Consider the following 13,614-nt stretch of genomic DNA (forward strand, 5'->3'; position numbering starts at 1 on the left):
TTGCAGGGTTTACTTTCAACTATATGCTTATGTTCAATAAACCAAATTAGAGAGTTGTGTTCTCAGAGTAACCAGCTAGTGCCACAATAAACAGCACTTTTACAACATTTCAGAATCAGAAAAAGCTTTATTGCCAAGTACGTTACACAGACAAGGAATTTGTTTTGGTGTTGTAGGCGCATGTCACACATTCTCTAAATATAAGAAACAAGTATTAAAATATAAGCAATATAAATATGTCCACACAGTATATATTAAAAGTAAGAATAAAAATAAAAGAGAGCAGTAGAGTCAGTACAGTGGCATGTAGAGCCAGAGGTGGAGTGTGGAGAGTGTCAGGGTGGGTACCGGGCCTTGTTGATAAGGCAAGTGGCGGATGGGAAGAAACTGTTCTTGTGGTGTGAGGTTTTTGTCCTGATGGACCTCAGCCTTCTGCCAGAGGGGAGTGACTCAAAGAGACTGTGGCCGGGGTGGGAGAGATCAGCCACAATCTTTCCAGCACGCTTCAGGTTCCTGGAGTGGCGGCAGATTGCAGCCAATCACCTTCTCTGCAGACCAGATGACACGCTGCAGTCTGCCCTTGTCCTTGGCAGTAGTAGCAGCGTACCAGATAGTGATGGAGGATGTGAGGATGGACTCGATGATGGCTGTGTAGAAGTGCACCATCATTGTCTTTGGCAGGTTGAATTTCTTCAGCTCCCGCAGGAAGTACATTCTCTGTTGTGCTTTCTTGATGAGGGAGCTGATGTCTGTGAGTTGGAGACGTGTTTCCCCAGCTTCACATGCTGCTTCCTGTCAGACAGGAAGTCACTGATCCACCTGCAGGTGGAGTGATGCACACTTAGCTGGGAGAGCCTCTCCTGGAGCAGTGCCGGGATCCACCATCAAGATCCTGGCGTAGGTTCCTGTGGAGTCCAGGTGCTGGAGGATGTAGTGGAGGGCCAAGTCGACTGCATTGTCTACAGACCTGTTGGCTCTGTATGCAAACTGCAGGGGGCCAGGAGGGGGTCAGTGATGTCTTTGAGGTGTGAAAGCACAAGGCGCTCAAAGGACTTCATAACCACAGAGGTCAGGGTGACGGGTCTGAAGTCGTTAAGTCCTGTGGTCCTTGACTTCTTGGGAACCGGGATGAAAGTTGAGGACTTGAAGCAGGCTGTCACGTGACATGTCTCCAGTGAGGTGTCAGTTTTTTTCATCGGTTTTGTTTAAAGTTAATTTCTATTCTAATACTGAGTCAAGGTTTTCTATAGCTTTAAGCAACTATGCAATGTACAATAACACATACTAATAATCTTTATAAGAGTTCAGTTTACACCATAATCTATGCCAGAATGCCTCATGCATCTCAGGGTCCAGTGGCCAGTCGAGGTAGGTCCTACTTTTAACCAGCCGTGCCAATCTATGATGGGAGGATAGCAACCGAGATGGAATCTTTTCAAGGAACACCAGGTTAAGAATATCCCTGTGTTCTACCTGTAGACGGTAAGTAGCCAGCTGCATCTCCAGAGAACACCAGTTACTACGGAGGTAATTGTGGCTGACAAGGCAAAGAGTTCGGCGACTTGCGTAAATGCAGTCGGTGATGTTTTCCACAATGTCTTGCCCCAACCGGAAGTCCCGACTGTGGAGACAAACTCTCAGGAATGGAGGGCCACGCTGCTCCAAGTTTGGTAGAAGTTCATTTATGACCCAATGCTCATCCTTACAGCTGTAGGACACAAAAACATCATAGCGGTACCACTGTTTGCCATTTAGATGCAAAGCCTCTCGGAACCATCCACTGGCAATGTTATAGAATGGCTTTATGTATTGGCCTGCACATTGATATGACAGTACTCCAATCATAAAGAAAAATAAAAAAGCTGAGGTGGAGACAAACAGCACAAATTCAATAGAAAATGAGCAATTCTCCTTGGTGTAAAGAATGAAGTTGAGATGGTCCATTCCATTATCAGCCAAGCACTGTAGTTCTTTCATGGTGGGCCTGTACATAGAAACCTGCACCTGCCTGTTGTCCACCCATGAGACCAGCCATGCATTATCACAACTGCAGTACAGATTCAACCCCTGGAGTTGGAGGTACCTTAAACTGGTGAGATGTTCCACAAAGTTTTGTAGAATGTTAACATGATCTCGTGGCATCAACGCTAGACCTGTCAGTGCACTTAAGTCCTTCGTCAGACTTCCATCCAGAAAGAATATTCTGCAGTTAATCAGGATAAGTGTTCGTAGTTTTGTCAGATTGTGAAACATTATTCCCAAGTTTGCCTGTTTGGACAAATCAATGTTTTCCAGTCTTAGGGTTTTTAAATGAACAAGCTCATTGATTACTACCAAATCTCCAATATCGTCTGAGAACGTTGATTTGAATTCCAGATTGACAACTGATCTAGCGTATTTCCCAATGAATTCTTTTCCACAGGTTACATATGCTGCATTTATCAGAAGTGTGACTATAGATGTCAAGAACGGTCTGTTGCAGTCCTCAATGGTCACATATTGACCTTTGATGGTGAAGTCTAAGCTCTTATTCAGTGTAGTATTGCTGCCAATCACGAGCTGCATCGGTCTCAGACCTGAACTAATGATCATGTGACTCAGATTATACGGGATTCTTCCAAATATATCAGATAAATTCAGCTTGATCAGTGACATGTGAGGTGAGAAGTTGAGATCTCCCAACAGAAGTGTACATAAGTTAATAAAATGTCCAAAAGAATTTGTTTCAATTTGACTTATTGGATTTTCTTGAAGATCTAGGGCCGTCAGTCCATAGAGACCACTGAATGTGTTTTGATAAATGTAAGATATTTTGTTTTTACTGAGGTTCAAATGTGTTAATTTGATTAATCCAATAAAAGAAAAATTTTGTATGATGGAAATATTACTTGCAACTAATTCCAGAGTTTCAAGATTTGTGAAACACATAAATTGGTGGGAGATTACCTTTCCCATGTTATTTGAGTTTAGATACACAAAGGACAGCTGTTTGACTGACTGTGGAAAGGACAAGCAAAGAGATTGGAAATCAGTTGGTCTGAGCACATGACTAGATATATCAATTAACGAAAGGTTGCTGAAAATCTGGAAGATCAAATGTACATCTAAAAGGATTAGAGTCCCAGCAAATTCTGACTCATATACGAGAACTATTTCTTTAATCTCTTCACAGATAGAGAGATACTGATACTGAATGCCTTCAGAGATAGTGGTAGTTGTAGGTGGAAAGTTAATAGTCCGGTAATTAACAGATATAGATTCAATAGAATACAACTTTGCTGCACTACACAACTCATCAATATTAAGTACATCCACATTGAAACTCAAATCATGGATTTTATTTACACCAATCAAGGAAAGTTCTCGGAGTAAATCTTCTTTTAAACCAAATTCCAAGGAAAACAAATTTCCCAGCACTTCCAAAGCTCCCTGATCTATATGCTGTACTGATTCTAGAATCAAAATTACCATTTCAATATTGTATACAGTGGATATGTATTCGTGAGAGGGGTTGAACAAAGAACAGTTTGGGAAATTAAGACTATAAAGCTCCTGATAAAGAAAAAACTTCTTCAGTGATTTCACATTTGCCAGTCGACACAGAACCTCAGACAGATCTTTCAAACACTTTGTGATTTGTAGGTCTTTTAACTGAGGAATTGTATCAAATACATTATTTGCCATTAATGACAAACTGTAATGGGAAAGAATTAAACGTTTAAGTGAAGGAAAGCCACTGAAATCGATAGCTACCTCACAACAGCCATCTGACAAGAAAGACAAATTTAAATAAGTTACATTTACCAAACCAGTAAAGGCTTCCGGAGAGATCTCTGAAAAACATCCATTAATTTCAAGGTATTCCAAAGAAACAAAGTTGGAAAAGGAACCTGGATCCAAAGCAGTATAACTAGAGACTGTGGCTCTCTCCATTTGGATGCAAAGGTTCTGTAAATCAGATGGAAGCCCACGGAGATCTTTCTTAATGTTGGTGACTTGGTAGCAAATGGCAGTGTTTGTTTTTCCAGCACATATTGATTCTGCAGGAAATACTTCCACATCCTTGTAGACATGACATTTATCACGAAGCAAAGCAAATACAGTCTTTACAATCAGTATGAAGATTGAGAAGAAAAGAACCATCTTCAATTCCTGATCAATCCGTGGAGAGCGTAAATGTATCTTCTGATTATGCTTGATATTAACTATCTGTCACTGGAGGTTATTAACCTTGTCACAGATGTTCACGTTAGAAATAAATTTCCCTTTTTTGTATCACACATACATATATAGAGAGAACTAGAGGCTGAGAGTGAAGTTCTGCTTTATCACCACTGCTTCCTGTAACAGGTCATGCATTCATGCAGAGCAGTTTCGGAACAGAAGTCTATCTAGATTTGTATTCAACTTAAATCTTTTGATGATTTGATGATTTCCATTTGAAACATTATCACACAAAGATACAGCTTAATGGGGAATTTCATCAAAAATATTTGGTGCCATTTCTTTATCTGTTATCTGAGTATTGTGACAGATACAATATTTTCAGGTCAATGAAATTACCTGATTCAAGAGCTTTATCACAACAATCTTCTGTATGCATATTACAATAAAGGTCCAATAAAATAAGTGACCTTGGGGTCAATGGGTCAAGTTTAAAAGCACAAATGTGTAATGTTATGGAATTATAACAACACATTGATGCTACGGGATAAAAAAAATGGCATCACATATTTAAAATATACATTTGTTTACACTGTTTGTATGCATATAAATGTTAATAACAAGTAAAATGTTAAAGAAATTGCTTGACAGTCTAAAATTTTAAATGAAATACTTTCAAGCAATTAATTCTTCAAAAAAAAAAAGGTCTGCTTGAGTTCTCGGAAATGGTAAAAAAAAGTTTCCAATATAACAAATGTGCGGTACCATACAAAAATAATAACCATAATAACCAAGCAAAACATTAGCAAAAGGTCCATTTTATAAAATTCGACGTGCTGTGCATTCTGGGATGCTATTCTGCTCACTGCAATTGCACAGAGTGGTTATCTGAGTTATCGTATCACAGGTTATCCAGAGAGACGCACAGCCTACAGCTTTCAAGTAATCATATTAGTTTTGTTGATGATGACATCGATCTTCTGGGAAACGGCTGGTAGCAGGTACTACGGGCCAAGTGTCTGCTGAGCCTGAGAGTGGGCCCAAACAAACTGAACTGGTAACGTCTGACATCCCCACACCTTATGTTTTTGCTGTCATTGAGAACACTGCCATACAAGCTTTTGTAGACACAGGTTCAGAAATTTCATTGATTAGCGAATCACTGAGAATGTCCATTCCCTCTCTCATGATAAAGTCAATTCAAAAGTCCTTTCTCTTGGCAAAATCAGTGACTGGTGACTGTCTTGACACCTTTGGTATGCTGCCTATTACCATTAGGCTTGCTGAAGGAATTTTCATTCATAATGTCCAGGTAGTCAGAAATGCTACACAGTCAGTTAACCTTGGTTGGGATTTTCTTCAAAACCTTCATGCTGCAATTGATCTCAGAGAGAACCAGTTAAAACTGTGGAACTGGACTGTCCCTCTTTTATGTTCACAGCACATTGCCCCTCTTAAGTGTAAATCTGTGATATTAGCACCTGTGCTTATCCCTGCCATGTCACAAATGAACATTCTGGCAACAATTCAACCCCCTACGGGTGAGCCAGAACTCCTTTATACAGGACTTTTGGACCCTGAAACGTATACAGTACCAGGTCTTTTTGTAGCACGTACCATAACCCCTGTCAAAGCTGGTGTAACTTCTGTTCGAGTCATGAATCCAACAAGTGAGGATTACCATGTTCCCTGTGGCACTAGGTTAGGTGAGTTTCATTCCTTAGTCAGTCAGACAGGTGAAGAATATGCAGTGTTTGAACCTACTGTAGCTCAAGTACAGACTGAAATTGAGCCCTACCTGAAATCAAAGCTAGACTTCAGTCAGTCAGCAGTGGACGGAGAGCATCAAAATCAGCTGGAGGCTCTGGTTTCAAAATATTCAGATGTCTTTAGTATGGACAACAATGTCTCACTTTTAAAGATTCTTACACCTTACCATGGCCAGCAGATGCTTTAGACAGCATGTCAGGGGCATGCTGGTTCAGTACTATGGATTTGTCAAGCGGCTACTGGCAAGTTGAGCTAAACCCGGATGATAGGAAGAATAAAGGGCGTGCTTTATATCAGTTTTAAGTGATGCCCATAGGTCTTACGAATGCCCCTCCAACGTTTCAACAACTCATGGAGCTGGTGCTTCATGGACTCCATTGGAAAGTTTGTCTTGTCTACCTTGATGATGTTCTTGTATTCAGTTAGACGTTCAGTGAACATCTTAGCAGCCTAGAGGAAGTGTTCAGTCGTTTCCGGTCTGCAGGTCTTAAGCTGAAGGTCAGTAAATGTCATTTTGCTCGCAGTCAAGTGTCTTACTTGGGTCATGTTGTGTCCAGTCAGGGTCTCCTGCCAGATGAAAAGAACCTGGATAAAGTCCGGTCTTGGCCTACTCCAAGAACTGTCACCGAAGTGAGAGCCTTTGTTGGTCTCTGCTCCTATTATAGGAGGTTTGTAAGAAATTTTGCAATCATTGCCGTTCCCCTACATGCACTCACACAGAAAGGTGCTGTTTTCCAGTGGTCGAGTGAATATGAGGATGCTCTCCAATCATTGAAGCACTCCCTCAGTCAGAAGCACTCAACTAGTCGTACCATTGTGGCTCATCCTATATTTATACAGCCTTTTCTGTTGTACACAGATGCCTCTCAGGACTGTATAGGTTTAGTGCTGGCTCAGGTTCAGGATAAGAAGGAGCGTGTAATTGCATACGCAAGTCACACTCTCACTCCTTCGGAAAGGAAATGGTCAACTTATGACGTGAGCTTTGGGCTGTGGTATGGACAGTCAGATATTTCAGACATTTCTTTTCAGGAGCTCCATTCAAAGTTGTCACTGACCACAAACCCTTGTTGAATTTGAAGAAGGCCCCAGTTGATAATGACGACTTCACTATCCTTCACAGAGAAGGAAAGCAGCATAGTAATGCTGATTCCATGTCCAGGCATCCTAGCTCACCTGTGAAAAAATCAAAAGCAATTCAGTGTGTAATTTCAAGACCCAGCATCGCTGTAGAAGTCCCCTCTTCTGACAAAATGCAGACCATTTGTGATGTTCTTCCTGATCCTGGTCTGACACTATCGGTTGACTTAAAAGAATGGCAAGATCAGCAAAGGGCGGATTTTTGTCTAAATATGGTCATAGACTGGAAAGAGAAATGTAATCAAAGGCCACTATTAGGCAGACTTAAGCATTCCTCTGCCACCTTGAGAAAGCTCTGGCATGAATTTCCCAAATTGTCAGTCCAAGACGGAATTTTGTGTCGTAAAGTGAAACCCTCTCCTCATAGCTCACATGCTTACCAAATAGTCTTACCTGCTATACTCATTCCAACTGCTCTTAAGTGTTTCCATGGAGAGAAGTTTAGTGGACATTTAGATGCTGAGCGCACTTTACTGAGAGCCAGGAAAATCTGTTACTGGCCTTACATGTCTCGAGATATTCAGAAACACTGTGCTGAATGTTTATCCTGTCAGTCCTGTAGTGTTACCACTCCTCATGAAAGTGCCCCAGTGCAGTACATTCACGCAGAGAGACCATTCCAAAAGATTTCTGCTGATATCACAGAGTTGCCTGTTTCTTCACAAGGGAATAGGTATGTGTTGATTTTGATGTACTATTACACTTGCTTTGTCAACCTTTACCCTCTGAGAGATCAGCGAGCTACAAATGTTGCACAGTGCATTTTCGAGGATTACATCAAACAGCATGGCGTCCCTGAGTCAATCCATACTGACCAAGGTAGACAGTTTGAGTCTAATTTGTTAAATATTTAAGCAATCAACTTGGAATCAAGAAAACACGCACCTCTCCCTACCATGCACAATGTGATGGTATGGTCGCAGGACTAAATCGCACATTGAAAGATCAACTTTCTAAGTATATCTATGAGAGTGGAGGTGAAGGGGATACATTTCTGCCTCAAGTGGAGTTGGCTTATAACTCAAGTGTTCTTTCAAGTACTGGGTTTTCTCCTTTCTTTCTGGCACATGGAAGGGAACTGCATTTACCTATTGACATCCTCTTGAACTGTAGTCCTGCGGTGACCTCCTGTACACCAGGCACACCAGCGGAATATGCCAGTGCTTTGACCACACATTTGTCATTTGCCTTCAGATACGGCTGCACAGTCCATAGCGGCTAAGCTGAATCAGAAACAACAGTATGACAAAAGGACATTTTTCCACCCACATTGAGAAGGGGAACTTGTGCATTTGGATGACCTGAGCAGAATAAGCTGGCTCCAAAATGGAAAGGGGCAGTATATAGTTCTGAGACATATCATTTTAAATCTTTAAATCGTTTTTTTGCGGTGGCGCTGCTCTGCTTGCGACCCGGGCACACTGTCTACTGCGATCGTCATTTCATTTTGTTTGTTTGTTGTTTGCTTTGGTTTGTATGTTTGTGAATGTGTTCAATGATACTATGCAACGCAAGATCACTTCGAGCTAAAATAGACGAACTTCGGATTAATACCAGGACATGCTCTGAGTATCACACCTCAAGTTTAATGGTGATCACGGAAACGTGGTTACACCGGGATATCCAAAACTCCCTGGTTGACATCGATGGATTTTCACTTGTCAGGGCAGACAGGTCTGAACAATCCGGAAAAACAAGAGGTGGTGGCATGGCTGTGTATGTAAGTAACAACTGGTGCAAACAGTACACAGTTAGGGAAACACTTTGCTGTCCGGATGTTGAGATTTAGCATTTGACTATGAGACCGTTTTACCTCCCAAGGGAGTTCGGAAGTGTGGCCGTGTGCGTTGTGTACATTCCCCCAAGCGGGAATGCAGCTAGGGCCGCAGCTCGCATTGCTGACTGTGTACACCAAGAACTGCAGCGCTCCGGCGCCCGTGTTTGTAAGGGCGATTTTAACCACTGTAAACTTGAATTAGCACTCCCTGGGTTCGAACAATATATCAAGTGCAGCACATGTGAAAACAAGACTCTTGACAAATGTTATGGCAACGTCAAAAATGCCTATGTAGTGTGACGAGTCTCTACTCATCTTGCTATGGCGGGCTAGTGGGTGTGGCTAGAAGACTCATCAAGGGAACGATGTCCACCTGTTCATCCCTCTATAAAAGTTAGGCTGGCTAGTGTAGATGGGGGGGTCTGTTCTCCGGGTTATTTTGTGTTTGATTTGGGCTCGGCTTTTTGTTATTTGGTTTAGATGTTTGTTTTCTGTTACTGATACTTGTACATCCATGCACCTGACAAACATTACAGATGACCATGTTTTCTTATTTTTTATGTTTTAACATTTATGTTAATAAATGTTTGTTTTTTGCAACCCAATCACTGTGTCCTCCATTTCATTTGCCACGGCTTTGAGCCGGTCGTGACAAATGTGGGGGCTCGTCCATAACTTTGTTAGTTAAATAATTAATTTGTTAGTTAAATAATTGATTTCGTTAATCTAATGATTAGTTCGTTAAATGTGTTTTTTTTCTTAGTAATGTTTGATGAATCTTGAAAGTTCGTGGAGGATTATAGTGATTGGTTTGTTTGTTTGTTTGTTTTTTTTTTGGCTGATTTCACGGGAGGTGGGTTTCGGTAAGTACTGACTCTATTGGTATGTTTGAGGGAGGTTTCTTGTTGGATATGCTTTTCCCTGTTTAGGTTTAGCAGGGTATCCTTAACGGGATACTCTGATTTTTTTTTTTTTTATTTTAGTTTGTTTTGTTTGTGCGGTGAAAGCAGCTAGAGCAGTTGTCTCGGAACACGTCCGTGTTTTGTAATGGTGATTTGTTAATCGGTTGCCATTTCAAACACTGGTTTACAGTGTATAAAAACCCGCTGCAAGTAACTGTACGAAGATTAGGGATAAGTTTAGATAGTTTCTGGGTTTAGTTAGAGGAACTGTTTATCCAATTTTTACCCCCTCAGATATATACATTTCTGTCTGGATTAAGTAGTCGTGACGCTTGTATTTCACCATGGATTTAAAGGTTGAGGAATTTATTAGTGCTCCGTCTGAAGATCTGTTGGATGTTTTTACTAAAGACCAACTAGTAGAACTTGCAACTCATTACAAAATTAGCTTGTCAAGTCAAGATAAACGTACAAAAGATAGTATTAAAGCTTTGATTAAGACCGGGCTATCTGAACACGGAGTTTTGGAGTCTAAATCCGTGGAAGATGCTTCCGCTTTTGTAAGTGCTGCATCAATGTCTCAACTAACATTTGACCAACAAAAACAATTGTTGTTAATTCAAACGGATATGAAAAAAGAAATGTTAGAAGCACAAAATCGCGTTGAGATATCTAAACTAGAGTTACAACAACAAAAGCTTGATCTTGAACGTTACCGGTTAGATCTGATAAGAGACGGTAAACTTAATTTAACGGAAGGAGTAGAACGTGATTTGGCTTCGTGTAAATTTGATGTAGCGACTAATATGAGATTGATCCCAAGATTTGACGAGAAAGATGTTGAACGGTTCTTTTGTTGTTTGAAGCGTGGCAAAGGCACGAAATTGGCCGGATGAGGAATGTACGCTTATGCTACAGTCGGTTTTTACAGGGAAGGCTCAAGAAGCATATTTGTCTCTTAGTGTAGAGGACGCTAAGGACTATTTGACTGTTAAGAATGCAGTATTAAGGGCATACGAGTTGGTCCCAGAGGCCTATAGACAAAAATTTAGGTCCTGGAGGAAATCCGATAGTCAAACGTATGTTGAGTTTGTGCATGATATTTCAGTTCATTTCAATCGTTGGTGTACAGCTTCTGACGTGAAAACGTTAGATGATTTGAAGGAGTTGATCTTGCTTGAACAGTTTAAAAACTCTGTTTCATAACGGGTAGCAATATACATCAGTGAGCGTAAACCCGACACCGCATATGAGGGTGCTATTATGGCCGATGAATTTTCTCTGATTAATAAAACCTCTTTTGGCTACAAAAATGCTGGAGAATACTTTAAGAGAGAATTGGGGCATGATTTTAATAGAGCTCAAAAAATGTGGGTAGTATACCTGATAAACAGCGTTTTGGCTTTGTTGGAGGAAATGAAAGAGAAAACATCTGCAATTATTGTCATGAGTTTGGTCACTGGAAGAATGAGTGTCCGTTGTTGAAATCTAAGTCATCTTCAGTGAAACCCGTTGTTTTGGCGGTGACTACCTCAGAAATAAATAATGTGCAAAAGAGTTTTTCAGTCACGTATCTCAACATTTTCTCCATTTGTTACTGATGGTTCTGTCAGATTGGTAGGTTCTACGGAAGATATACCGGTCAAAATTCTCCGTGACACCGGTTCATCAGAAACATTTGTCCTAGAGTCCATCTTATCTTTTTCAAACGACTCTTACACTGGGAACAATGTGTTGGTTAGGGGAATTGGTCTGAATGTGATCTCTGTTCCCTTACATAAAATTGTTTTGCATTCTGACTTGATCCAGGGAGAAGTGGAAGTTGCTGTACGTTCCTGCTTGCCTGTGGATCGGAGTACAGGTAATCCTGGGAAATGATTTGGCTGGTGAACGGGTTTGGCAGAATGTTTCACCGCATTTGGTCGTCACACCATCTGGGTCGACTTTTGACTCGAGGGATGAAATGTTTACCTGTTCTTTGAATGGGTTTCCGTCATGCGTGATAACCAGGTCTATGAGTAAAATACCTACTGATGTTACATCTGAAACTAAAGAGATGTTGAGGGCACCTCTAGAAATTCCTTCCTCCTTGTCTGTGTCACGCGATGACCTAATTAAAGGACAGGAGACTGACGTTACGCTTGTTGAATTGTTTGATCGAGTTGTCCCTTATGACACAATCGTAAACCTTCCTTCTGGGTATTATCTAGAGGAAGGTGTATTGGTCCGAAAGTGGGTGCCGCAAGGAGAATTTGTAATTGGTGATCCAGTTGTACAAATTGTAGTCCCTCAGTCTCTCCGTCAACTTGTTTTAAAAACGGCACATGATAAATCTGGACATTTGGGAGTGAAAAAGACGTACAAATTGCTCTTGAGGCATTTTTTTGGCCAAAATTGAAGCGTGACATATCGAAGTATATTAAATTATGTCGAACATGTCAGCTTACTGGAAAACCGAATCAGTCTATGAAACCTGCCCCTCTCTATCCAATTCCTGCTATTAGTAAACCCTTTGAGCATCTTATTGTGGATTGTGTTGGGCCATTACCTCGGTCAAAGGCAGGGAATGAATATTTGCTTACGGTCATGTGCCAAGTGACTAGATATCCAGCTGTGTACCCGTTACGTTCAGCTAACCGCAAGGTTAGTTGTAAAAGCACTGACTCAGTTTATATCGGTGTTCGGAATACCACGAATTATTCAGTCTGATCAGGGAGTAATTTTACTTCCAAATTGTTTGGTCAAGTTTTGAAACAGCTTCATATTCAACATAATCTTTCCAGTGCTTATCATGCTCAAAGTCAGGGGCACTGGAAAGATTTCACCAAACATTAAAGTCTTTACTAAGGTCTTACTGTGTTCAGATGAAACGGGATTGGGAAGCTGGGTTACCTTGGCTCATGATGTCAGCACGAGAAGCCAGCTCAGGAGAGTACTGGATTTAGTCCGAATGACCTCGTTTTTGGTCATGAGGTGCGTGGTCTTTTATCTATTTTGGCTGCTGATTGGAAAAAGGTTGATCCACCAAAAAATATTTTAGCATATGTGAGTGATTTTCGCGAGACGAATTTTTGAAGCCTGCCAATTGGCAAAAGCATCCTTGAGTAAAGCACAAGATCGAATGAAACGACTTTTTGATCGTCGTTCCGAACTGCGTTCATTTCAATCGGGGATCAAGTTCTTGCTCTCTTGCCTATTGTGGGATCACCGTTTCAGGCTAAGTTTGTAGGTCCATACACTGTTGCTCAACAAATTTCTGACCTTAACTATTTGATTAATACTCCAGATAGGAAAAAGAAGACCAGAGTGTGTCATGTAAATTTGTTAAAGCCTTTTTATGGTTCTGGAGATTTTGCTGACACTAAAATAGGTCAAGACAACATCGATATACCTAATTCTGGTATTAAATCTGTGCTGCTTACAGGTTCTTTGAGCTGTGATGCTGAATTAACAACAACTTCAATTCTAATAGGTGGGGATCAGGATGAGATTGATCCTGGAGATTCTATTCTTCAGGGTCGTTTACATAATTCAGAAGCACTAAGCTCTTTGCCTGGTCGTTTTAGTCATTTAACGGAGGTGCAGCGTACCGATTTGATTAATTTGATTTTTGAGTATATTACACTGTTTCCGACACTCCGTCACGTACAAGTCTTATTGAACACGACATTGACGTGGGAGATTCGCCTCCAATTCATCAGCTACTATCGAGTATCTGCGAATAAAAAACAACAATTAGAGAAGGAAGTTGACTATATGTTGGCAAATGGTATCGCTGAACCTTCTTTTTCTAGTTGGGCCTCTCCATCATTGCTGGTGAATAAATCTGATGGATCATTCAGATTTTGTACTGATTACCGA

At 40.9% G+C, this 13,614-nt stretch overlaps 2 protein-coding genes across 2 annotated transcripts in view; one reads left to right on the forward strand and one right to left on the reverse strand.

Annotated features, from left to right (window-relative positions):
• LOC127654665 (nucleolus and neural progenitor protein-like) overlaps positions 1-13,614 on the forward strand; it is a 95,696-nt gene that overhangs the window by 56,962 nt on the left and 25,120 nt on the right. The window lies entirely within an intron of this gene.
• LOC127654659 (toll-like receptor 13) lies at positions 1,273-3,533 on the reverse strand. Its single transcript, XM_052141910.1, has 2 exons — positions 2,497-3,533; positions 1,273-2,268 (listed from the first exon to the last, which is right to left on the reverse strand). Exons 1-2 carry the CDS (start codon positions 3,469-3,471, stop codon positions 1,285-1,287), a joined length of 1,959 nt encoding a protein of 652 aa, XP_051997870.1. The 5' UTR covers positions 3,472-3,533; the 3' UTR covers positions 1,273-1,284.

Source organism: Xyrauchen texanus, chromosome 14 (genome assembly GCF_025860055.1).
Source record: "Xyrauchen texanus isolate HMW12.3.18 chromosome 14, RBS_HiC_50CHRs, whole genome shotgun sequence".
NCBI classification, from domain to species: Eukaryota; Metazoa; Chordata; class Actinopteri; order Cypriniformes; family Catostomidae; genus Xyrauchen; species Xyrauchen texanus.

What these genes read in the sequence shown, in the direction of transcription:
- LOC127654659 (XM_052141910.1), bottom strand. Translation starts at nt 3,471, where the DNA reads ATGGTAATTTTGATTCTAGAATCAGTACAGCATATAGATCAGGGAGCT. An exon ending in TCACCATCAAAGGTCAATAT is followed by an intron (nt 2,269 to 2,496) that starts GTGACCATTGAG and finishes TTGTCCAAACAG; the next exon opens with GCAAACTTGGGAATAATGTT.